Genomic DNA, 26624 nt, shown 5'->3' on the forward strand with positions numbered 1-26624 from the left:
CGCCGACCCAGTGCCACAGAGTTCTTTAGTGCAGTGCATCCTAGTGCTGTTTACTCCACCAGGATGCTGTGCCTCCCACCGCCTCTCCCTAGTTCACCCAGTGCCGCTGAGTCCTTTAGTGCATTGCATCCTAGTGCTGTTTACTCCACCAGGACGCCGTGCCTCCCACCGACTCCCCCTAGATCACCCAGTGCCGTAGAGTCCTTTAGTGCAGTGCACCCTAGTGCTGTTTACTCCACCAGGATGCCGTGCCTCCCACCGCCTCTCCCTAGTTCACCCAGTGCTGCTGAGTCCTTTAGTGCAGTGCATCCTAGTGCTGTTTACTCCACCAGGATGCCGTGCCTCCCACCGCCTCTCCCTAGTTCACCCAGTGCCGCTGAGTCCTTTAGTGCAGTGCATCCTAGTGCTGTTTACTCCACCAGGACGCCGTGCCTCCCACCGACTCCCCCTAGTTCACCCAGTGCCGTAGAGTCCTTTAGTGCAGTGCACCCTAGTGCTGTTTACTCCACCAGGACGCCGTGCCTCCCACCGCCTCTCCCTAGTTCACCCAGTGCCGTTCAGTCCTTTAGTGCAGTGCATCCTAGTGCTGTTTACTCCACCAGGACGCCGTGCCTCCCACTGGCTCTCCTTAGTTTACCTCTGCAAGGCACCCTAATGGTTTAAGCACACCAGTGCCTTGTGCCACTCAGGCCACGAATGCACCACTTCCTGCACTACAGGTGTGTTTAGTCCTTAGTGCTGTTCATTTCTGTAATGCAGTGCAGCAGAGTACCGTTTATGCCACAGGGCTCCATTTCTTTCACTATCTCTCCCTAGTTCATCAGTTCAGCCGTCATCCATTATAGTTCCTTGGTTCATCAGTGCAGTGTGCCCTCCAGTACACAAGTATCTCTTAAATTCAACAGTGCAGTGTGCCTGCTAGTGCACCATGTTTTCCACTCCTTCCTTTGTTCACCAGCGCAGCATGCTCGCCAGTGCACCATGGTATATCCTTAACTCACCAGTGCAGTGTGTCTATCAGTGCACCATGTTCCCCACGCTTCCCTTAGTTCACCAGTGCAGTGTGTCCACCAGTACGCCATGGTATCTCCTTAAGTTACCAGTGCAGTGTGTCTACCAGTGCACATCTTCTCTACTGTCTCTCCTTAGTTCATCAGTCTAGCGTGTCCACCAGTCTCCCGTGGCTTTATAATAGTGCATCAGTGCAGAGTAGCCACCAGTGCACCATGTTGTTCTCTATCTCTTCTTAGTTATTAGTGGTGTGCCCACAATTGCACTATGTACCCCCATTAGTCCATAACTGCAGTGTGCCCTCCAATGCAGCATGTTCTTCGCAATCTCTCATTAGTTCATCAGTGCAGTGTGGCTGCCAGTGCACCGTGACCCCTACAGTCATTATTTCATCAGTGAGTATGGCACCAGTATGTCCTGTACACCACGATGTCTTGTTAAGGCAGCAGTGCAGTGTGTGCCCTCCAGCGCACCCCATCTCCCATGGTCTCTCCTTAGTTCATCAGTGCAGTGTGGGTGCCAGTGCACCTTGTCTCCTGTGGTGTCTCCTTAGTTTTTCAGTGCAGTGTGCCCACCGGTGCACCCTCTCTTCCATGGTGTCTCCTTAGTTCCTCAGTGCAGTGTGTGCCCTTCAGTGCACCCTCTCTCCCGTGGTGTCTCCTTAGTTCATTACTGCAGTGTGACTGCCTGTGCACAAAGTCCACCGTGGACTTTCCTTACTTCACCAGTGAAGTGTGCCCTCCAGTGCACCCTGTCTCCCACAGTCTTTCCTTAGTTCATTACTGCAGTTTGCCCTCCAGTGCACTGTGTCCACCATGGTGTCTCATTAGTTCATCACTGCAGTGTGCCCCCCAGTGCACCCTCCTCTCTCCCATGGTGTCTCCTTAGTTCCTCAGTGCAGTGTGTGCCCTTGAGTGCACCCTCTCTCCCAAGTTGTCTCCTTAGTTCATCACTGCAGCGTGCCCTCTAGTGCACTTTCTCTCCCATGGTGTCTCCTCAGTTCATCAGTGGAGTGTGCCCTCCTGCGCACAGTGTCCACCATGGTGTCTCCTTAGTTCATCACTGCAGTGTGCCCCCCAGTGCAGTGTCCACCATGGTGTCTCCTTAGTTCATCACTGAAGTGTGCCCTCCAGTGCGCCCTTTCTCCCGTGGTCTCTCCTTAGTTCCTCACTGCAACGTGCCCTCCGGTGCACCCACTCTTCTATGGTGTCTCTTTAGTTCCTCAGTGCAGTGTGTGCTCTCCAATGCACCCTCTCTCCCATTGTGTCTCCTTAGTTCCTCAGTGCAGTGTGCCCTCCAGTGCACCCTCTCTCCCATTGTTTCTCCTTAGTTCATCACTGTAGTGTGCCCTCCAGTGCACCCTCTCTATCACGGGATCTCCGTAGTTCCTCAGTGCAGTGTGTGCCCTCCAGTGCACCCTCTTTCCCAAGGTCTCTCCTTAGTTCCTCACTGCAGTGTGCCTTCCATTGCACCATGCCCCCCACGGTCTCTCTGGCAGGGGGCTAGCGGACCTCCTCACTGGATTTCTTTGCTCCCTGGATGAGCAGCGCAGAGCTCGACACCCTCTTCTGACGCCTCCACTTGGCTCTTCGGTTCTTGAACCAAACCTGCAGGTGGAACCAAAACTGGTGAAGGCCCGGGCTGACGTGGTACGACATGTACAAAACACTGAAGACGGACTCACAGCAACACTGAACACATACTCCCAGGCCTCAGTCAGGACTGGCCAGGGTACCAGAGCCTCACCTGGCTTGGTTTGTTTTCCCTGGTCTGGGGGCCAATGAAGGCTGCAGAAGGATGTAAGTCTGTGAGAGGTTTGCTTTCTAAAGTTTCAACTCTTTTCTCCTCCCCTCATCAACAAAGAGAGGATGATACTAAGGGAAAACCCAGTAATGCTTTAAGTGATCAAGAGGGCTGTGAAGTCACTTTCACTTCCACCGGAAGTTTGGAGACTTCAAGTCCATGCGCATGCGCAGTGTACACTGCCCGCACTGGGCATGAGTGCCAGTGAACAAGGGTGGGTGGAAGTATCTAGCACGGGCGAGCTCTTTACTGAGTTATGTAAATACCTCCAAAGTTCTTCATGAAAAATGAAGACTTACTTGCAGAATTGGGCGCCACCACACCAAAGTCCAAATCTATTCGAATTTACAGTTCATCTTTCCACCAGGAAACTTCAGCAGATCTGAGGAGCAGAGACTCGCCAGGGGATAATTGATAGGTGTTTGTGTGTGTTTGGGGGGAGAGGGGGCGAAGAGGGGGTCATAACTTCATAAATCCTCATTCCGAAACTTTTAGAAATGTAACACTGACCAAAGGCCCCTCGCCCTCCAGCCATGAGAGCATTAGAAGTGTAAGAGTGCCCAGAATGTCCAGGCTGATGGGCAAAGAGTGGTTTATAGGGTCACTACTTGACATGGATAGAAACAAGGGCAGGTACTCACCGTCTTAGAGTACCCATTACCGGCTAAGAAGTGCGGATACTCTATGTTTGATAGTAACACCCCCTGCTGAGAAGTGCGGGCACTCTGGGCCTGATTCTTACCTTGGCGGTCGGCGGAGAGGCGGCGGTCGGACCGCGAACAGACCGGCGGTCCAAAAAATGGCATTCTGACCACGGCGGTCACCGCCGCGATCGACCGCCACTTCCCCACTCCGACCGCCACGGCGGTCATGACCGACGGGCTGGAGTTCGCACACTCCGGCCTGGCGGTCGACCCAAGACCGCCAACCGTATCATGACCCTGCTTACCGCCGCGGTTTTTGGCGGTCGGGAACCGCCATGCGAACCATGGCGGTAGGCACTATCGGGGCCAGGGAATTCCTTCCCTGGCACTGATAGGGGTCTCCCCCACCCCCCACTGCCCCCCACGAGTCCTCCCCACACACCCTCCACCCCCCTGCCACCCCCCAGAGGTGGTACGAACCCCCTGCCCCCCCCACCCCGACATGCACATACACGCACCCCGACATGCACGCACCCCCAACATGCACATATGCACACCCCCTACACACACACATACACAACGGGGGCACATACCCGCACACATACATGCCGACATGCGCACCCGCCGAACTACACACGTTGCCCAAAGGCACAGCAGCACCCCCCGCCCGCATGCACGCACTCACACACCCCCTCTACACACCCCCATGCACGCACACATCACACAACACCCCCCCACCCCCTCCCCTCACGGACGATCAACTTACCTTGTGCGTTGGTCCTCCGGGAGGCGACGGGAGCCATAGGGACGTGACCGCCAACAGAAGACCGCCAACAGAAGACCGCCACACAGAAATGTGGGTCGTAATTCTGGGGGCGGTGTTCTGCTGGCGTGGCGGTGGAGGTTGACCAGTCTCCACTTTCCCGCCGACCGCCAGTGTGGCTGCTGGCGGTATTCCGGCGGAACGCTCCCAGCGGTCGGAATACGCGCAGCGGCATACCGCCGCGGTCGGCGGTCTTTACCGCGGCGGTAACTCGGCGGTCTTGCGAAAAGACCGCCAAGGTCAGAATCAGGCCCTCTGTGTTTGGCAGTAATACCTCCCTACTCAGAAGTGCAGGCACTCTATGCTTGGCAGTAATACCTCCCTGCCGAGAAGTGCAGATACTCTATGTTTCAGGGTAAACCTTCCCTGCTGAGAAGTGCAGGCACTCTATGCTTGGCAGTAATACCTCCCTGCTCAGAAGTGCAGGCACTCTATGCCTGTCAGTGATACCTCGCTGCCGAGAAGTGCAGGTACTCTATGTTTGATAGTAATACCTCTCTGCCGAGAAGTGCAGATACTCTATGTTTCATAGTAACACCTCCCTGCTGAGAAGTGTGCAGGTACTCCTTGTTTGGTAGTAATACCTCCCTGCCGAGAAGTGCAGATACTCTATGTTTCATAGTAACACTTCACTGCTGAGAAGTGCAGGTACTCTATGTCTGTCAGTGATATCTCGCTGCTGAGAAGTGCAGGTACTCTATGTTTGATAGTAATACCTCTCTGCCGAGAAGTGCAGGTACACTATGTTTGATAGTAATACCTCTCTGCCGAGAAGTGCAGGTACTCTATGTTTGATAGTAATACCTCTCTGCCCAGAATTGCAGATACTCTATGTTTCATAGTAACAATTCCCTGTTGAGACGTGCGGGTACTCTTTGTTTGCCAGTAATATCCCCAGGCTCAGAAGTGTTGTACTCTGTGTTTGTAGTAATAACCTCCCTGCTTAGAAGTGAAGGTACTCTATGTTTGATAGTAACACCTCCCTGCTGAGAAGTGCAGATACTCTGTTTTTGATAGTAACACCTCCCGGCCGAGCAGTGATACCTTCCTGCTGAGAAATGCAAGTACTCTACCTATCAAATACCATTAGAACGGGTACTCGGAGCATGACGGTAGCGTCTAAATATAAAACATGGAATGTGGTCGCAAAGGTTACAGCTCACAAAGTGCAGCTGTTTAAATGGCCAGGACTCTCTGAAGGTGTCGCACCTTTCATGAGCCACATCCCAGCCATGTCCCCTGCTTCATCCTCTCACGGTTCCTGAGGCGGACATTTCTCCTCGTACAGGCCCGCCTTCTCGGCACCCTGGTGTACATCGCTTATTCACACTAGCCACTCTGCCAGCATCTCTGGAGCTGCAAGGGAGGGGTGCAGACAGGAGTCCCAGAGGAGGCTGACACTGGACCAAGAGAGGCGCACCCTCATTGGCGCTGCGGCAAGCCCCGTCAGGTTTCTAGCAGCATTTAGATCAGACCCACAGACTGAGGCTCACCTCATGCAGAGTGCCCCAAAGCTGTGAAGTTAGGGGTCGTATAATACATGTGAACCCACAACAGGATAGTGACGTACAGCTGTGTCCAGGTAAACATGCCATTCTGCGCTTTGTTTAATGAACTGCTGCATTATGTTCATATTTGCTACAGTATATGTACTTTAGATCAACGCTGCACATGAAGCGCACTGCATGAAACACTTGTAAATTTAATCAACCACTTTTCAGCTGCCGATTGCAGTATCCAGGCATTAAAGAGTTGAAAATCCTACCCAGATGTTGTTATTATCCTTAGTGGATTGCTTGGAGAATCTGCATTGGCCATACCTAGGCATACACACTGTATATACTTCAATTTATATTAGACATATCCAAAACAGTCATTCATTCTTTGTCATGAAATTGTTTTTTCCCACATTTTATTTATACCACAGATCTCTCAATATATCACTAGTGATGTGTGCTCAGTGTGTCTGTACTGACTGATTATGGGGTGCTCCAGCACTGCACACTCCACGGGACCTCTTTGTGTGGCTATGTTTGTGTTCCCAGTGCTTGTGCCTCCCGGTTTGTGTGTGTATCTCCCTATGGATGTGACTAGGACGCCCAGAAGAATTCATGTTTGCTTGCACCTGGTGTTTTCCTGATAGTTGTGTCCTTCTACTGCCTCACGTCTTCAGGTGCCCACATGTGAGGGTGCTGGTGTGTGTTCTCTGCCTTTATTTGTGGTAGTAGGTAACATTAGTGAACTGTGGTAAATTGCATTTTAGACAGTGGGAATGTAGTACATCCAATTAGTGGGACCCATTGTCCAGGTGGTGGTGCCTGAGGCTTCTTCCCACCGACTGATCCTGGTTCAGGTGCCAGAGGGAGAGTCGGAGTGGGTCAAGCAATAGGCCCTGGCACCAAAAAAAAAGTGTCTCTATTAGCGAATAAGAGAGTTAAAAAAGTTTCCCATGTTTGCAAATTGGGGTAGTTTTGAACTTGTAAAGACAAGCTGCATAACTGTTTTGTAGGGTATGAAACACTGCATGGATTTGAGCTTCCTTCAGGCAATGTTTGTTTTAATATCAGAGAAATCAACAGGAAAAACTGTCTCAACAGACCATAAACAGGCCCACAAGCAGCCAAAAATGTGGTCCACACACTGATCTGTAAGAACACCCTGTCGGGCACTTGCTGATTGCCCTATTGGCAGGGGCGTGGCTTGGTCAGTAACATTGGGGTTGTGTGAGCTTCAGATTTTCCGACAATCAAGCTGTCATTTGATATTTAAATACTTTATACGACAAGCAGGCTGCATGAGAGGGGCCTAAGGGGCAGAGGAAAAGGAAAGGAATGCGGATTGGTACGACTACTAAGAGAGAAAACACTATATTTTGTAAAATAACTATTATTTTTGAGGACTTTCAAAACAGAGAAGGAGAGAGTGTGTGTTAAGTTTTGTCTGTGTGTATTTACAAATTCTTGGTGAAATCCGACTGACAGTTCACAATACTCAACTGACAGCACCTGTACCCAACTATTTATCGGAAAATACATTTATTAGGCGGGTGTAACACCCCAAACACCCCCCTGAAGCTACACCTCTGCCTATAGGCCAGTCCAACCCTGGCAGGAGGCTCATTTCTTTGCCTTTACATTTGGTGGCTGTAGTGAGAACTGCTTGTGGGAGGATGGGGCAGGAGTCACAGCCTTTCTGTTTTACAGGTTCTAACAGGGGTTCATAGTAATCTTTGATCATTTTAACTTTTATGGGATCGCAACTATCCTGCCTCTGAGCATGTGTCTTTGGAACCCATGTCAGCCAATCAGAAGGCAGTCTTCTCAGCCCAGGCACTGTAGAAGGAAAGGAAGTGGAAAGGTGGGTCTTGGGAGAGCAGGATAGTCACCTGGTTGGCAGTAGTGGGTAGTGTTTAATTTTAAAACAAATAAATCAATAAATAGGTCGAGGGACCCAAAGTTTTTCTTAGGGCCCACCGCTGGTCCTCATGAATGTCAGGGTGGCGAAGTACCAAGGCTGCCTAGTTTTGATTCCACATGATGCTTCTTTCTTCCACCACCCTACATGTCCTGTCTCCTTATCTCGCTTGTTTGGCATCCATGCTTTCTTCCTTTAATGCAGTTTTGCTATATTTCCCTTCCACCTTCTTTCTCCCTCTCTCTTGTTCTGTGCCAAAGCCTGACCATAAAAAATATGAGTCCAGGTCGCTAAAAATGAACGCCCAGGCCCACCACCTGCAACCACCGGCACAAATTAAGCACAGCCACTGGGGTAAGATGCCACAAAAAGGATGACATGCAAAACGAAATCTGTAGTAACGAAATGGAATTATTAAATGGACTAGTGAAATAAAACAATGAAATGCAAAATCAAAATATTATAAGCGAAAGTGAACTATGCTAACGAAATTCAGTAATGAAATGCAATTACATTTAGGGACTCTAAGTATTGCAAACCACACCAAACATGACGCAGCGCTCTGGTTCATTTCATGAGTGCATCGGGGTTGCAGGGTTCGCTGGTGCCTTGCTCTCCCTATGAATCCGGTGACCTGCCTTCTCACCTCCACCCTCTCCTCCTTCAGTTGGATGCGTCCCGCCAGGTGCTCGCGCGTGATGACGTCGGGGTACTGGTTCTGGCGGAAGAGGGCCTCCAGGGCCTGCAGCTGCTCCTCGGTGAAGATGGTGCGGTGCCGCCGGGTCCTCCTGTGCGCCGGCTGCACCGGGCGCAGCTCTCCGGAGCCCCCGGGGGCCGGCTCCTCGGCCCTGGGCCTGGGCTGGAAGAGCCGCACGGACCACGGAAACCTGGGGGCTGACAAAGGAAAAGCAAAACATTTCTACTAGGCACGGGGACATTAGCGTGAGCATACGCTCGGTAACCTCCAACTAGGCCTGTTACTCAAAATTGCAAAGTTTTGCCGTATCACATAATTAATTATGCTTCGTTCTTGGGGAAAATTTAGCACGTGTGCACGGAAACACCAGGAACTATCAGTGCGAGTGAGTGCTGTTTGCGGCACGTGTTATCTTTGCAGTATTTTAGTGCAAAATGTGTCGTTACATCCAATACGAACACAGCAATCAATACATTTCACGGTGAAATATTGCTCCAGCTACCAGTTCTGCATTTTGCTTGATTAGGCACACATTTTCACGTAATTACGCTAAAACAAATTGCACAAGTTTTGCACCCTCCCAATGACTGCCACAGACGCTGTGCACAGGGTGACCACCAGGCATCGAGGCAAATTCTGGACAGGACTGTAAACAATTCAGGACAAAGGGTCAAAATTCAGGACAAAAATTCAGTACAAAGGGTCAAAGTTCAGGACAAAAATTCAAGAACAAACTTCAGTTTTAGACTCCCAAGAGAGGCCATGCCTCACTATGTTATCAGTGCACTTATTTACTCTTTTTTAACATAGCACTACTTATTCACTATGGTATTTTTGTGATTGCCTTCTGGTATGCTACATTCAAGTGTCACATTAGGTCTTTGTTCAGTCGTAAATGAATGCCCTTCAGCACTGTGTTAAGGCCATCACCTCTATCCAAATCTACCCAATCTTTCTTGAGAGGAAGTAACAACAACATTTTGATTAGGTTTCTGAACATTTTAAATCCCATGGCAAACAGTTTGGGAAACATTAAGGTAATTAACCTTATGCTAGTTTAAACAAATTGAACAAAAACATCTGGCTCACCCCAACCGCCCATGAACTTTCAAGCCCATAAAAATTTAATGAGGCAGGGTAGATGGTGTGGACGACGGTCTCACACCTAATGTCAAGATGTGAGGTACCCACAACTTGTCTGTCGTCTCACAGCACTAGAGTGTATGTCTGGGTGGGACTCTACATTTATCTCAGAACTGGGAGCCTGAACTACCAATCAAAGATAATAAAAGAGGAGGATGAAATCGAGATCAAATGGGACGTTGTTGCTAAGAATTCCTAAAATCAGACAAGATGGGTCCACCAAGACTATCGGAAGGTATTTGGTACCTGGGTAGTTATCTCTGCAGACAGGAGAGAAACAGAAGAGGCACTGTCAGGTGGTTGAACAAGCAGCACCCATCCACCTTGGCAAACACTTCTGGTGCAATGGTCTGCTGTTCGTGCCTGTGAAGGGCGAGCAGGGGCCAGACCCTTTGCAAGGTTGTGCAAGGCAATTGCCCGTTTTGTCCATGTCTTAAAATGGATTTCAAATTGAGCAAAAGCCAAACTAGTGATCTGGGTTATCCCTAAGTGTCATGCTTAGAATCGTCAAAATATTTGGGATGTAAATTGCACAAACAAAATGTAAATATTTTAAAATGTAATAAGTGTTTCTTTAACATATGGCACTGTTTTGCCCTTTATATACAATTAGACCTCAGATTGAACTGGGAACCAATTACCTTTCCATACCTAGTGATTAATATCTGCCATTCTCCCACTGATTTGCTGGATGGAAATCTCAGCAGAGCGTCACAGTTCCTCCAAGGCCAGTTTGCTTTTTGGTTCTCTCTTCTCTGTAGAGGCCACGGGGCACTAGTGAAGATGGTGTGCTAACCCAATGATAGTATTATTTTGCAAACCTTCTTCTGCTCATCCTTCATTCCTTCTTCAGACATGCCACACAACTGATTTGGTGGTTGGGGTGCCGTCGGGTAGCTCTTTCCACTCTAAAGCTACCCATGACTGTGGGTGGATTAGGCCTTCTGGATATAGAATGCTATTAGTCAGCTGCACAGGTCCTAAGGGTGGCTCGCTGGATTTCTGCCGCCCCCCCTGCATGAGATGGGTTTTATCTGTAAAGACTTTTAAGGAGGGCTTAATACACTGCTCATTGTTTCCTACTGACCATTCTACGGCTCACCATCCGCGGTTATCAGGCACAGCTTTATCTTGCCTTGCTAGACCCTGTAAACTCACTGACCCGAAGAAACCCTGTGCTCCTGCACTACCTTTGCTAAGCCTTCCCACTCGCACAGGGCGGCTGTGCTCAGAGCAACTCCATCAGTGGCATGCTGCAGGTGTCTTAAAATTGGGGGATTTGTTTCTGGACAGTGAGCTACTAAATTTCCAAACCCTTGCGGCCATCTTCACCCCAGTCAGCTTCTTACTTACAACCACCTTAAACAGTCATTAAATGCCCTATTTCATGTCTGCCACCTAGCACTAACCCTACATGAGGTGTCCCAGAAGCTCTACACCATAGGGACTGGTGAGAAGAAAATGCACTGGGGCACACCGAAAAGTGCAATAAGTCCACACTTTACTGTGCTTGCGAATCAGCGTGTAACACAAGTCTGTAATGCATCATCAGAATTTTATTAATACGTTGGCAAGTGATTCAAACCAAAATGACGGTAAGTCCAATGGAAAAGACAGCCAGACAGCCGACACGTGTTTCGTCTAAAATACTTTTTCAAGGCATAGACGAGAAAGCATGAATCAAAATTACACAGGATGTGGCGAATATCCCATGCCCTGGATTTACCAAACGTCCAATGTATCTCAAGTATGTAAAAAGCGTAAATATGTGCAGAATCACGTGCAATGCTACGACCTTGATAAGTCGTACGGTCGTGTCTCTTCCGAAATCCCAAGAAATGGGGGCACTGCACCAGAGGGACTGGTGGCAAACTGATAGAATGAGTGCACAGACCTTTCTTGCAACATTGAGACCACTCCAGGTCTTCTCGTCATACTACCTGGGTGAATAATGTGGCGAAACCTCTGCAAGATACAGACTGGAATAAAATACTGGACTTTCCCCACAAAGTATCACACAACTGTCACTTTAAGTACATTCATAGATCTTCCTTGGCCATTGGCTTTGTGGTTTGTAACTCACATTTCAATGCTTTCAATTGGCTGGCTTTATTTGTTTTAGGCTATGCAGCTTGAGTTCATCCCTTTTCTTGCCCAAACCTTATTTACAGTATCCTTTCGAGTGTTCCCTTTTTGTAAACAGACAGAGAAATCTTGTTCTTATCTCATGACATTTGCTGTGCTTTCAAAGAACAAGGTCAAATGTCAGGCTCTGTCTTCGGTGGGAACTTTGTTGTTACTTTTCTTTGACTTCAAAGTGAGAGGATTTATGCAACAATCTTGCTGGATATAGAGGTTAGGAAAGAGTTTTTTCTATCACATGACAACATTTAAATAAACCAGAATATATCAGAAATAGGAGTATGTTTTTGTTAATTCTGAACTGTGCTGGAAACAAATACCTTTATATGATTTAAACAAATCATTGCATTAGGCGATGCAATTTCCACACATCATTGTCTGTGCACTGTGTAGTTTTATTTGAAAAACTGTATGTCTGCGCAAATATAATGATAATTTCAATTAAAAACGTGTTGTCTGTAATGGCAGTGTGTTACCACACCATGCATACTCCATTCCACTCTGCTCTGCACCACTCCATACCACTGCACCATATTCTGCATCACTCCACTTTACACCACTCCATGCCACTGCACTGTACACTGCACATTGCACTTTTCTCCACTCTTCTCCACTCCACTCTATGTCACTGCTCTCAAAGCTACTTCACCCTACACCTCTCTACTCTACTCTGTACCACTCTACTCTATGCCTTTCTACACCACTGCGCTCTGCGGCTCTGCACACTATACCACTCCAGTCTAGGCAACACCAATCTGGTCTGCACAACTCCACTCCAACTCCACTCTATGCCACTCTGCAACACTGCACTGTAAGCCACTGCACTCTATGCTAATACACTCAATGCTAGTGCACTTTACTCTGTAACACTCAACTCTATTACCCTGCACTCTACATCAATACAATGTACGTCACTCTTATCTACTCTGCACCACTGCACTCTGTGCCGCAGCACTTTACACTACTTTCCTCTATACCATCACACTCTATGCCACTCTATGCAACTCCACTCTACCCTGCACCTCTCCACTCTACGCCACTTCACCCTACTGTGAAACAATCTACTTTACCCCACTGCACTCTGTGCCACTGCATTCTATGCCACTGCACTCTACCCCACTGCACTCTAAACCACCGCACTCTAAACCACTGCACTCTGACACACTGCTCTGCAACAGTGCACTGGTCGCCACTATACTCTACACCACTCTACTCTGTACTACTGCATTCTGCACCAATACACTCTATTCCACTGCACTCTATACCACTCTACTCTGCATAGCTCCACTCTACGTACTGCACTTTACAGCACTATGCTCAGCACTGCACCACGCTACACTACTCCACTCTACGCCACTGCACTCTATGCCACTCGAATCCACTCTGCACTCTATGCCACTGCACCACTTTACACTACTGCACTCTCTGCCACTCTATTGTATGCCACTCTCTTCTCCACTGCACTCTATGCCACTCTACTCTGCCCCATGCCAATCTATGTCACTGCACTCTACCCCAATGCACTCTAAACAACTGCACTGTACACCACTGTCCTTTACTTTGCACCACTGTACCCTACACCACTGCTCTCTCTGCCCTCAGCGGCCAGAACATGACACACTGCCTCCTAGTGAGGCCAGAACACAATGCACTTTCCTGGAGAGTCCAGATCACGACACACTCTCATAGGGAGGCCAGAACATGACACATTGTTCTAGAGAGGCAAGAACACAAAACTCTGCCGCCTAGAGAGGACAGAACCTGAGACACACTCCTAGAGAGGCCAGAACACAACCCACTGCCTCCTAGTGAGGCCAGAACACAATACACTTTCCTGGAAGGTCCAGAACACCACACATTCTCATAGGGAGGACAGAACACGACAGACTCTCCTAGAGAGGCCAGAACATGACACACTGTTCTAGAGAGGCCAGAACACAACGCACGACCGCCTAGAGAGAAGAGAACCTGACACACTTTCCTAGAGAGGCCAGAACATGACACAAAGTTCTAGAGAGGCCAGAACTCAACACACTGCCTCCTAGAGATGCCAGAACACGAACCACTGTTCTAGAGAGGCCAGAACACAACACACTGTTCTAGAGAGGCCAGAACACAACACACTCTCATAGAGTGTCCAGAACACAACACACCGCCTCCTAGAGAGGCCAGAACACGACACACATTCTAGAGCGGCCAGAACACGACACACTCTCCTAGAGAGTCCAGAACACGACACACTGCCTCCTAGAGAGGCCAGAACATGACACACTGCCTCCTAGTGAGGCCAGAACACGACACACTCTCCTAGAGAGACCAGAACACGACACACTGTTCTAAAGCGGCCAGAACACGACACACTCTCCTAGAGCGGCCAGAACATGACACACTCTCTTAGAGAGACCAGAACATGACACACTGCCTCCTAGTCAGGCAGAACACGATACACTTTCCTGGACAGTCCAGAACATGACACACACTCATAGGGAGGCCAGAACACAACACACTCTCCTAGGGAGGCCAGAACATGACACATTGTTCTAGAGAGGCCAGAACACAAAACACTGTCACCTAGAGAGGACAGAACCTGACAAACTCTCCTAAAGAGGCCAGAACATGACACAAAGTTCTAGAGAGGCCAGAACTCAACACACTGCCTCCTAGAGAGGCCAGAACATGACCCACTGTTCTAGAGAGGCCAGAACACGACATATTGTTCTAGAGAGGCCAGAACCTGACACACTCTCATAGAGTGTCCAGAACACAACACACCGCCTCCTAGAGAGGCCAGAACATGACGCACATTCTAGAGCAGCCAGAACACGACACACTCTCCTAGAGAGTCCAGAACTCAACACACTGCCTCCTAGAGATGCCAGAACACGACCCACTGTTCTAGAGAGGCCAGAACACAACACACTGTTCTAGAGAGGCCAGAACACAACACACTCTCATAGAGTGTCCAGAACACAACACACCGACTCCTAGAGAGGCCAGAACACGACACACATTCTAGAGCGGCCAGAACACGACACACTCTCCTAGAGAGTCCAGAACACGACACACTGCCTCCTAGAGAGGCCAGAACATGACACACTGCCTCCTAGTGAGGCCAGAACATGACACACTCTCCTAGAGAGACCAGAACACGACACACTGTTCTAAAGCGGCCAGAACACGACACACTCTCCTAGAGCGGCCAGAACATGACACACTCTCTTAGAGAGACCAGAACATGACACACTGCCTCCTAGTCAGGCAGAACACGATACACTTTCCTGGACAGTCCAGAACATGACACACACTCATAGGGAGGCCAGAACACGACACACTCTCCTAGGGAGGCCAGAACATGACACATTGTTCTAGAGAGGCCAGAACACAAAACACTGTCACCTAGAGAGGACAGAACCTGACAAACTCTCCTAAAGAGGCCAGAACATGACACAAAGTTCTAGAGAGGCCAGAACTCAACACACTGCCTCCTAGAGAGGCCAGAACATGACCCACTGTTCTAGAGAGGCCAGAACACGACATATTGTTCTAGAGAGGCCAGAACCTGACACACTCTCATAGAGTGTCCAGAACACAACACACCGCCTCCTAGAGAGGCCAGAACATGACGCGCATTCTAGAGCAGCCAGAACACGACACACTCTCCTAGAGAGTCCAGAACTCAACACACTGCCTCCTAGAGATGCCAGAACACGACCCACTGTTCTAGAGAGGCCAGAACACAACACACTGTTCTAGAGAGGCCAGAACACAACACACTCTCATAGAGTGTCCAGAACACAACACACCGACTCCTAGAGAGGCCAGAACACGACACACATTCTAGAGCGGCCAGAACACGACACACTCTCCTAGAGAGTCCAGAACACGACACACTGCCTCCTAGAGAGGCCAGAACATGACACACTACCTCCTAGTGAGGCCAGAACACGACACACTCTCCTAGAGAGACCAGAACACGACACACTGTTCTAAAGCGGCCAGAACACGACACACTCTCCTAGAGCGGCCAGAACATGACACACTCTCTTAGAGAGACCAGAACATGACACACTGCCTCCTAGTCAGGCAGAACACGATACACTTTCCTGGACAGTCCAGAACATGACACACACTCATAGGGAGGCCAGAACACGACACACTCTCCTAGGGAGGCCAGAACATGACACATTGTTCTAGAGAGGCCAGAACACAAAACACTGTCACCTAGAGAGGACAGAACCTGACAAACTCTCCTAAAGAGGTCAGAACATGACACAAAGTTCTAGAGAGGCGAGAACTCAACACACTGCCTCCTAGAGAGGCCATAACATGACCCACTGTTCTAGAGAGGCCAGAACACGACATATTGTTCTAGAGAGGCCAGAACCTGACACACTCTCATAGAGTGTCCAGAACACAACACACCGCCTCCTAGAGAGGCCAGAACATGATGCACATTCTAGAGCAGCCAGAACACGACACACTCTCCTAGAGAGTCCAGAACACGACACACTGCCTCCTAGAGATGCCAGAACATGACACACTTCCTCCTAGTGAGGCCAGAACACGACACACTCTCCTAGAGAGACCAGAACACGACACACTGTTCTAAAGCGGCCAGAACACGACACACTCTCCTAGAGCGGCCAGAACATGGCACACTCTCTTAGAGAGACCAGAACATGACACACTGCCTCCTAGTGAGGCAGAACACGATACACTTTCCTGGACAGTCCAGAACATGACACACACTCATAGGGAGGCCAGAACACGACACACTCTCCTATAGAGGCCAGAACATGACACATTGTTCTAGAGAGGCCAGAACACAAAACACTGTTGCCTAGAGAGGACAGAACCTGACATACTCTCCTAAAGAGGCCAGAACATGACACAAAGTTCTAGAGAGGCCAGAACACAAAACACTGTCACCAAGAGAGGACAGAACCTGACACACTCTCCTAAAGAGGCCAGAACATGACACACTCCTAGAGCGACCAGAACATGACACACTCTGTTAGAGAGACCAGAACATGACACACTGCCTCCTAGTGAGGCCAGAACACGATACACTTTCATGGATAGTCCAGAACACGACACACACTCATAGGGAGGCCAGAACACGACACACTCTCCTATAGAGGCCAGAACATGACACATTGTTCTAGAGAGGCCAGAACACAAAACACTGTTGCCTAGAGAGGACAGAACCTGACATACTCTCCTAAAGAGGCCAGAACATGACACAAAGTTCTAGAGAGGCCAGAACTCAACACACTGCCTCCTAGAGAGGCCAGAACATGACCCACTGTTCTAGAGAGACCAGAACACGACACACTGTTCTAGAGAGGCCAGAACCTGGCACACTCTCATAGAGTGGCCAGAACACAACACACTACCTCCTAGAGAGGCCAGAACACGGCACATGTTCTAGAGCGGCCAGAACACGACACACACTCCTAGAGAGGTCAGAACACGACACACTGCCTCATAGAGAGGCCAGAACACGACAAACTGCCTCCTAGTGAGGCCAGGACACGATACACTTTCCTGGAGAGTCCAGAACACCACACACTCTCATACGGAGGCCAGAGCACAACACACTCTCTTAGAGAGGCCAGAACATGACACATTGTTCTAGAGAGGCCAGAACACAAAACACTGTCGCCTATAGAGGACAGAACCTGACATACTCTCCTAAAGAGGCCAGAACATGACACAAAGTTCTAGAGAGGCCAGAACTCAACACACTGCCTCCTAGAGAGGCCAGAACATGTCCCACTGTTCTAGAGAGGCCAGAACACGACCCACTGCCTCCTAGAGAGGCCAGAACATGACACACTGCCTCCTAGTGAGGCCAGAACACGACACACTCTCCTAGAGAGACCAGAACACGACACACTGTTCTAAAGCGGCCAGAACACGACACACTCTCCTAGAGCGGCCAGAACATGACACACTCTCTTAGAGAGACCAGAACATGACACACTGCCTCCTAGTGAGGCAGAACACAATACACTTTCCTCGACAGTCCAGAACATGACACACACTCATAGGGAGGCCAGAACATGACACACTCTCCTAGAGAGGCCAGAACATGACACATTGTTCTAGAGAGGCCAGAACACGACACACTGCCTCCTAGTGTGGCCAGAACACGATACACTTTCCTGGAGAGTCCAGAACACGACACACACTCATAGGGAGGCCAGCACACAACACACTCTCCTAGAGAGGCCAGAACATGACACATTGTTCTAGAGAGGCCAGAACACAAAACACTGTCGCCTAGAGAGGACAGTACCTGACATACTCTCATAAAGAGGCCAGAACATGACACAAAGTTCTAGAGAGACCAGAACACGACACACTGTTCTAGAGAGGCCAGAACCTGGCACACTCTCATAGAGTGGCCAGAACACAACACACTACCTCCTAGAGAGGCCAGAACGCGGCACATGTTCTAGAGCGACCAGAACACGACACACACTCCTAGAGAGGTCAGAACACGACACACTGCCTCATAGAGAGGCCAGAACACGACAAACTGCCTCCTAGTGAGGCCAGGACACGATACACTTTCCTGGAGAGTCCAGAACACCACACACTCTCATACGGAGGCCAGAGCACAACACACTCTCTTAGAGAGGCCAGAACATGACACATTGTTCTAGAGAGGCCAGAACACAAAACACTGTCGCCTATAGAGGACAGAACCTGACATACTCTCCTAAAGATGCCAGAACATGAAACAAAGTTCTAGAGAGGCCAGAACTCAATACACTGCCTCCTAGAGAGGCCAGAACATGTCCTGCTGTTCTAGAGAGGCCAGAACACGACCCACTGTTCCAGAGAGGCCAGAACCTGGCACACTCTCATAGAGTGGCCAGAACACAACACACTACCTCCTAGAGAGGCCAGAACACAGCACATGTTCTAGAGCAGCCAGAACACAACACACACTCCTAGAGAGGGCAGAACACGACACACTGCCTCCTAGACAGGCCAGAACACGACACACTGCCTCCTAGTGTGGCCAGAACACGATACACTTTCCTGGAGAGTCCAGAACACCACACACTCTCATAGGGAGGCCAGAGCACGACACACTCTCCTAGAGCGGCCAGAACATGGCACACTCTCTTAGAGAGACCAGAACATGACACACTGCCTCCTAGTGAGGCCAGAACACGATACACTTTTCTGGAAAGTCCAGAACACGACACACACTCATTGGGAGGCCAGAACACAACACACTCTCCTAGAGAGGCCAGAACATGACACATTGTTCTAGAGAGGCCAGAACACAAAACACTGTCGCCTAGAGAGGACAGTACCTGACATACTCTCATAAAGAGGCCAGAACATGACACACTCCTAGAGCAGCCAGAACATGACACACTCTCTTAGAGAGACCAGAACATGACACACTGCCTCCTAGTGAGGCCAGAACACGATACACTTTCCTGGATAGTTTAGAACATGACACACACTCATAGGGAGGCCAGAACACGACACACTCTCCTAGGGAGGCCAGAACATGACACATTGTTCTAGAGAGGCCAGAACACAAAACACTGTCGCCTAGAGAGGACAGAACCTGACATACTCTCCTAAAGAGGCCAGAACATGACACAAAGTTCTAGAGAGGCCAGAACTCAACACACTGCCTCCTAGAGAGGCCAGGACATGACCCACTGTTCTAGAGAGACCAGAACACGACACACTGTTCTAGAGAGGCCAGAACCTGGCACACTCTCATAGAGTGACCAGAACACAACGCACTACCTCCTAGAGAGGCCAGAACACGACACACACTCCTAGAGAGGCCAGAACACGACACACTGCCTCCTAGAGAGGCCAGAACATGACACAATGCCTCCTAGTGAGGTCAGAACACGATATACTTTCCTGGAGAGTCCAGAACACCACACACTCTCATAGGGAGGCCAGAGCACGACACACTCTCCTAGAGAGGCCAGAATATGACACATTGTTCTAGAGAGGCTAGAACACAAAACACTGTCACCTAGAGAGGACAGAACCTGACATACTCTCCTAAGGAGGCCAGAACATGACACAAAGTTCTAGAGAGGCCAGAACTCAACACACTGCCTCCTAGAGAGGCCAGAACATGCCCCACTGTTCTAGAGAGACCAGAACACGACACACTGTTCTAGAGAGGCCAGAACCTGGCACACTCTCATAGAGTGGCCAGAACACAACGCACTACCTCCTAGAGAGGCCAGAACACGACACACACTCCTAGAGAGGCCAGAACACGACACACTGCCTCCTAGAGAGACCAGAACATGACACACTGCCTCCTAGTGAGGTCAGAACACGATACACTTTCCTGGATAGTACAGAACACGACACACACTCATAGGGAGGCCAGCACACAACACACTCTCCTAGAGAGGCCAGAACATGACACATTGTTCTAGAGAGGCCAGAACACAAAACTCTGCCGCCTAGAGAGGACAGAACCTGACAAACTCTCCTAAAGAGGCCAGAACATGACACAAAGTTCTAGAGAGGCCAGAACTCAACACACTGCCTCCTAGAGAGGCCAGAACATGACCCACTGTTCTAGAGAGGCCAGAACACGACATATTGTTCTAGAGAGGCCAGAACCTGACACACTCTCATAGAGTGTCCAGAACACAACACACTGCCTCCTAGAGATGCCAGAACATGACACACTTTCCTGGATAGTCCAGAACACGACACACACTCATAGGGAGGCCAGAACACGACACACTCTCCTAGAGAGGCCAGAACATGACACATTGTTCTAGAGAGGCCAGAACACAAAACACTCTCGCCTAGAGAGGACAGAACCTGACATACTCTCCTAAAGAGTCCAGAACATGACAAAGTTCTAGAGAGGCCAGAACTCAACACACTGCCTCTTAGAGAGGCCAGAACATGACCCACTGTTCTAGAGAGACCAGAACACGACACACTGTTCTAGAGAGGCCAGAACCTGGCACACTCTCATAGAGTGACCAGAACACAACACACTACCTCCTAGAGAGGCCAGAACGCGGCACATGTTCTAGAGCGACCAGAACACGACACACACTCCTAGAGAGGTCAGAACACGACACACTGCCTCATAGAGAGGCCAGAACACGACAAACTGCCTCCTAGTGAGGCCAGGACACGATACACTTTCCTGAAGAGTCCAGAACACCACACACTCTCATACGGAGGCCAGAGCACAACACACTCTCTTAGAGAGGCCAGAACATGACACATTGTTCTAGAGAGGCCAGAACACAAAACACTGTCGCCTATAGAGGACAGAACCTGACATACTCTCCTAAAGATGCCAGAACATGACACAAAGTTCTAGAGAGGCCAGAACTCAATACACTGCCTCCTAGAGAGGCCAGGACATGTCCTGCTGTTCTAGAGAGGCCAGAACACGACCCACTGTTCCAGAGAGGCCAGAACCTGGCACACTCTCATAGAGTGGCCAGAACACAACACACTACCTCCTAGAGAGGCCAGAACACGGCACATGTTCTAGAGCAGCCAGAACACAACACACACTCCTAGAGAGGGCAGAACACGACACACTGCCTCCTAGACAGGCCAGAACACGACACACTGCCTCCTAGTGTGGCCAGAACACAATACACTTTCCTGGAGAGTCCAGAACACGACACACACTCATAGGGAGGCCAGCACACAACACACTCTCCTAGAGAGGCCAGAACATGACACATTGTTCTAGAGAGGCCAGAACACAAAACACTGTCGCCTAGAGAGGACAGTACCTGACATACTCTCATAAAGAGGCCAGAACATGACACAAAGTTCTAGAGAGACCAGAACACGACACACTGTTCTAGAGAGGCCAGAACCTGGCACACTCTCATAGAGTGGCCAGAACACAACACACTACCTCCTAGAGAGGCCAGAACGCGGCACATGTTCTAGAGCGACCAGAACACGACACACACTCCTAGAGAGGTCAGAACACGACACACTGCCTCATAGAGAGGCCAGAACACGACAAACTGCCTCCTAGTGAGGCCAGGACACGATACACTTTCCTGGAGAGTCCAGAACACCACACACTCTCATACGGAGGCCAGAGCACAACACACTCTCTTAGAGAGGCCAGAACATGACACATTGTTCTAGAGAGGCCAGAACACAAAACACTGTCGCCTATAGAGGACAGAACCTGACATACTCTCCTAAAGATGCCAGAACATGACACAAAGTTCTAGAGAGGCCAGAACTCAATACACTGCCTCCTAGAGAGGCCAGAACATGTCCTGCTGTTCTAGAGAGGCCAGAACACGACCCACTGTTCCAGAGAGGCCAGAACCTGGCACACTCTCATAGAGTGGCCAGAACACAACACACTACCTCCTAGAGAGGCCAGAACACAGCACATGTTCTAGAGCAGCCAGAACACAACACACACTCCTAGAGAGGGCAGAACACGACACACTGCCTCCTAGACAGGCCAGAACACGACACACTGCCTCCTAGTGTGGCCAGAACACGATACACTTTCCTGGAGAGTCCAGAACACCACACACTCTCATAGGGAGGCCAGAGCACGACACACTCTCCTAGAGCGGCCAGAACATGGCACACTCTCTTAGAGAGACCAGAACATGACACACTGCCTCCTAGTGAGGCCAGAACACGATACACTTTTCTGGAAAGTCCAGAACACGACACACACTCATTGGGAGGCCAGAACACAACACACTCTCCTAGAGAGGCCAGAACATGACACATTGTTCTTGAGAGGCCAGAACACAAAACACTGTCGCCTAGAGAGGACAGTACCTGACATACTCTCATAAAGAGGCCAGAACATGACACAAAGTTCTAGAGAGACCAGAACTCAACACACTGCTTCCTAGAGAGGCCAGAACATGACCCACTGTTCTAGAGAGGCCAGAACATGACAAACTGTTCTAGAGAGGCCAGAACCTGGCAAACTCTCATAGAGTGGCCAGAACACAACGCACTACCTCCTAGAGAGGCCAGAACACGACACACACTCCTAGAGAGGCCTGAACACGACACACTGCCTCCTAGCGAGGCCAGAACATGACACAATGCCTCCTAGTGAGGTCAGAACACGATACACTTTCCTGGAGAGTCCAGAACACCACACACTCTCATAGGGAGGCCAGAGCACGACACACTCTCCTAGAGAGGCCAGAACATGACACATTGTTCTAGAGAGGCCAGAACACAAAACACTGTCACCTAGAGAGGACAGAACCTGACATACTCTCCTAAGGAGGCCAGAACATGACACAAGGTTCTAGAGAGGCCAGAACTCAACACACTGCCTCCTAGAGAGGCCAGAACATGTCCCACTGTTCTAGAGAGGCCAGAACACGACCCACTGTTCCAGAGAGGCCAGAACCTGGCACACTCTCATAGAGTGGCCAGAACACAACACACTACCTCCTAGAGAGGCCAGAAAACGACACACACTCCTAGAGAGGCCAGAACACGACACACTGCCTCCTAGTGAGGCCAGAACACTATACACTTTCCTGGAGAGTCCAGAACACCACACACTCTCATATGGAGGCCAGAGCACGACACACTCTCCTAGAGAGGCCAGAACATGACACATTGTTCTAGAGAGGCCAGAACACAAAACACTGTTGCCTAGAGAGGACAGAACCTGACATACTCCACTAAAGAGGCCAGAACATGACACAAAGTTCTAGAGAGGCCAGAACTCAACACACTGCCTCTTAGAGAGGCCAGAACATGTCCCACTGTTCTAGAGAGGCCAGAACACGACCCACTGTTCCAGAGAGGCCAGAACCTGGCACACTCTCATAGACTGGCCAGAACACAACACACTACCTCCTAGAGAGGCCAGAACACGGCACACGTTCTAGAGCGGCCAGAACACGACACACACTCCTAGAGAGGCCAGAACATGACACACTGCCTCCTAGAGAGGCCAGAACACGACACACTGCCTCCTAGTGAGGCCAGAACACGATACACTTTCCTGGAGAGTCCAGTACACCACACTCTCTCATAGGGAGGCCAGAGCACGACACACTCTCCTAGAGCGGCCAGAACATGACACACACTCTTAGAGAGACCAGAACATGACACACTGCCTCCTAGTGAGGCCAGAACACGATACACTTTCCTGGATAGTCCAGAACATGACACACTCTCAGGGAGGCCAGAACACGACACACTCTCCTAGAGAGGCCAGAACATGACACATTGTTCTAGAGAGGCCAGACAAAACACACTGCCTCCTAGATAGGCCAGAACATGACCCACTGTTCTAGAGAGGCCAGAACTCAATACACTGCCTCCTAGAGCGGCCAGAAGTTAGACAACACTTGCATGTTTCCAGGTGTGCTTTAGAATTAGGTTCCATTGCAAATTCTATATTTTTCTTTGGGTTGAGGTACAATATTTAACTTAATACATTATTTTAATTTTAATGCGAGGATTTGGTCGTGCTGACACATGTTCGCACTGCTTTAAATTGAACTAGAAATACCCTAAACAAATGCTCATGAAATAATACACAAATAACAGTTATGTATTCCCAGAGGCACCTTCTCCGTCCTTCAGGTTACCGGATACGTTACCGCGGTACAGAAAGGTATATCTGCCCAAGATCAGACTGCGTGTCAGGTTATGTCATGGCATTTATAAAGCCTCTTCAAGAAGTGGGGTACAGCTTCTTGAATCTACGCTCGATGGCTTGCACATAAGTCTCTTCTAAACGATAATGTTGGTCCACATACATCCACTCGGCGTCTTCTGGCCAAGTTAAGTTGAAGATGCATCCAGGAGGTCTGCATCTATTTAATTTTTTTCAAAATACCGACCAAAGATATGTTTAAATGAAATGATATGGAACGTTTTTGCATAGTCGCCGGTTATCATGAAAATCTGGCATGGATCGGGCCCTCGGGGGCCTGCCCTGGCCATCCCTCCCCCACCCTTTCACCGTGCAGGAGGATACTCACCCATCCAGGCCCCAGGCTCCTCTGGGGTGTGGGCATTTGCGTGGGAGCAGCAGCAGCAGGGACACCCCGGCGCCATCCCGTCCTCTCTGTAAACTGCAGGAACGGCGCCCAGCGGCAGGCAGGGAGTTGTAGGCGCTGGCTCCACGGACGAGTCCGCCAGGATACTGTCTATGGTGAAGGCGCGCTGCTTCTTGGCGCTGGGCCTTCGGGGGTCATTGCCCCGCGCCAGCTCTGCAGACATCTTAGCTCGACAATGGCGCTCCCTGCTGGACGGTAGCGTGCATAACCACTCGCTTGTGGCAGCTCTTGAAACAGTAAATGTGGCAGGTTCGAGCTCCCTACATCATAACTTCAGCTGTCCCATTAACAGTGCAGCGGGCCTGCTGAGAAGCGCCGGCACTTTATGATTAGATGTGCAGTGAGAAGTGCACGTAGAGTCCCATTAAAGTACAGCGGGCCTGCTGAGATGCCCCGGCACTTTACGATTAAACGTACAGCAGCTCTGCTGAGAAGTGCATGCATTGTCCCATTAACAGCACAGCAGCCATACTAAGAATACTGGTAAAGTCCGATTAAATGTACAGTCTTCTTACTGAGAAGTGCTGCTACTGTGTCTTTAACAGTAAGCAACCCTGCTGAGAAGTGGTGGCGGTGTCCCATAGCTGCTGAGAATTGAAGGCAGTGTGTCATAAAAACCACGAAATACCTAACGAGGAGTGCTGGCACTTTGTGATGACATTTATAGAAACTCTGCTGAGAAGTGGATGTACCGTCCTGTAAAAGCACATTAGCGCTTTTGACTGTGGTGAAAATGTCTGCCTTTTCGAGAATTGCTGCTTTTGTCTCATTAAGGGTAAGCAGCGCTGCCGAGAAGCTCCGGTACTGTGCAATTAAATGTGTAGCAGCTACACTGAGAAGTGCGTGTACGGTCACATTAAACGCACAGCAGCCCTACTACGAATGGTGACGAGGCCCCATTAAAAGTATAGCAGTGCTGCTTGGAATTGCTGCTTTTGTCTCATTAAAAATAATCAGCCCTGCTGAAGTGGTGGTGTTGTCTAATTCCTGGTGAGAATCGCAGGCAGTTTCCCATTAAATCCACCGAAGTCCTGCTAGAAGTGCTGGGAGTGTCCCATTAAATCCACCGAAGTCCTGCTGAGAAGTGCTGGGAGTGTCCCATTAAATCCACCGAAGTCCTGCTGAGAAGTGCTGGGAGTGTCCCATTAAATCCACCGAAGTCCTGCTGAGAATCGCAGGCAGTGTCCCATTAAATCCACCGAAGTCCTGCTAGAAGTGCTGGGAGTGTCCCATGAAATCCACCGAAGTCCTGCTGAGAAGTGCTGGGAATGCCCCAGGATTGCACCGCAGCTCTGCTGAGAACTGCTTGCACCGCCCTAACCAAAGTGCAACACTCATCTGAGTAATGCACAGCAGCCCTAGTAAAAGGGGTTGGTTATGTTGTTGAGAAGTGCCCGCTTATATTGGTGCTGTCGTGGGGAAAAGTGCCACCGTTAACATGAGATACATAGCAGTGTTTTTCACAAGTGCTGGTACTGCCCCTTCCAAAACTCCCGCAGCGTTGTGTAGAAGCGCCTGCGCCATCCCATTAAAAGTCTTCTGGTATTGGACAGTAAAAGTGCAACCCATCTGCCGAGGAGTCTCTGTACTGTGTCATTCAAAGTGCTGCAGTCCAACTTAGAAGTGCCTGCTGTGTGCCATTAAAAGTATTGCCGAAGTGCCAGTTACTGCAAAGTGCCAGTTCTGTGCCATTAAAGGAATTACATTTCTGGATTGACGTACCGGTACTGTGGTGCTTGAAAGGCAAGAAGTGCCGGTGCTCAGGTTTTGACTCTTCCTGAGTCCACAGGAGTCAGCATTAACCCTTCGCCTTCGGTGTTCAGGAGTCAGCGAGCCCCGAATGCCGCGCGCAGGAACCCGCAAAG

At 49.8% G+C, this 26624-nt stretch overlaps 1 protein-coding gene across 1 annotated transcript; it reads right to left on the reverse strand.

Annotated features, from left to right (window-relative positions):
* Positions 1-350: 350 nt before the first annotated feature.
* GSC2 (goosecoid homeobox 2) lies at positions 351-25439 on the reverse strand. The gene is made up of 3 exons (XM_069212947.1): positions 24682-25439; positions 8342-8589; positions 351-2618 (listed from the first exon to the last, which is right to left on the reverse strand). The coding sequence occupies exons 1-3, from the start codon at positions 24920-24922 to the stop codon at positions 2514-2516; spliced, it is 594 nt and encodes a 197-aa protein (XP_069069048.1). The 5' UTR covers positions 24923-25439; the 3' UTR covers positions 351-2513.
* Between the last annotated feature and the right edge of the window lie 1185 nt (positions 25440-26624).

This window comes from Pleurodeles waltl, chromosome 11 (assembly GCF_031143425.1).
Source record: "Pleurodeles waltl isolate 20211129_DDA chromosome 11, aPleWal1.hap1.20221129, whole genome shotgun sequence".
NCBI classification, from domain to species: Eukaryota; Metazoa; Chordata; class Amphibia; order Caudata; family Salamandridae; genus Pleurodeles; species Pleurodeles waltl.

Bases quoted from the DNA above. Each gene is read 5' to 3' on its own strand.
- GSC2 (XM_069212947.1), bottom strand. From the start codon at position 24,922: ATGTCTGCAGAGCTGGCGCGGGGCAATGACCCCCGAAGGCCCAGCGCC. The intron at 8,590-24,681 runs GTGAGTATCCTC...TTCCTTTGTCAG, and splicing joins GGAGCCTGGGGCCTGGATGG to CCCCCAGGTTTCCGTGGTCC. The intron at 2,619-8,341 runs GTGAGAAGGCAG...TTCCACCTGCAG, and splicing joins TGAAGGAGGAGAGGGTGGAG to GTTTGGTTCAAGAACCGAAG.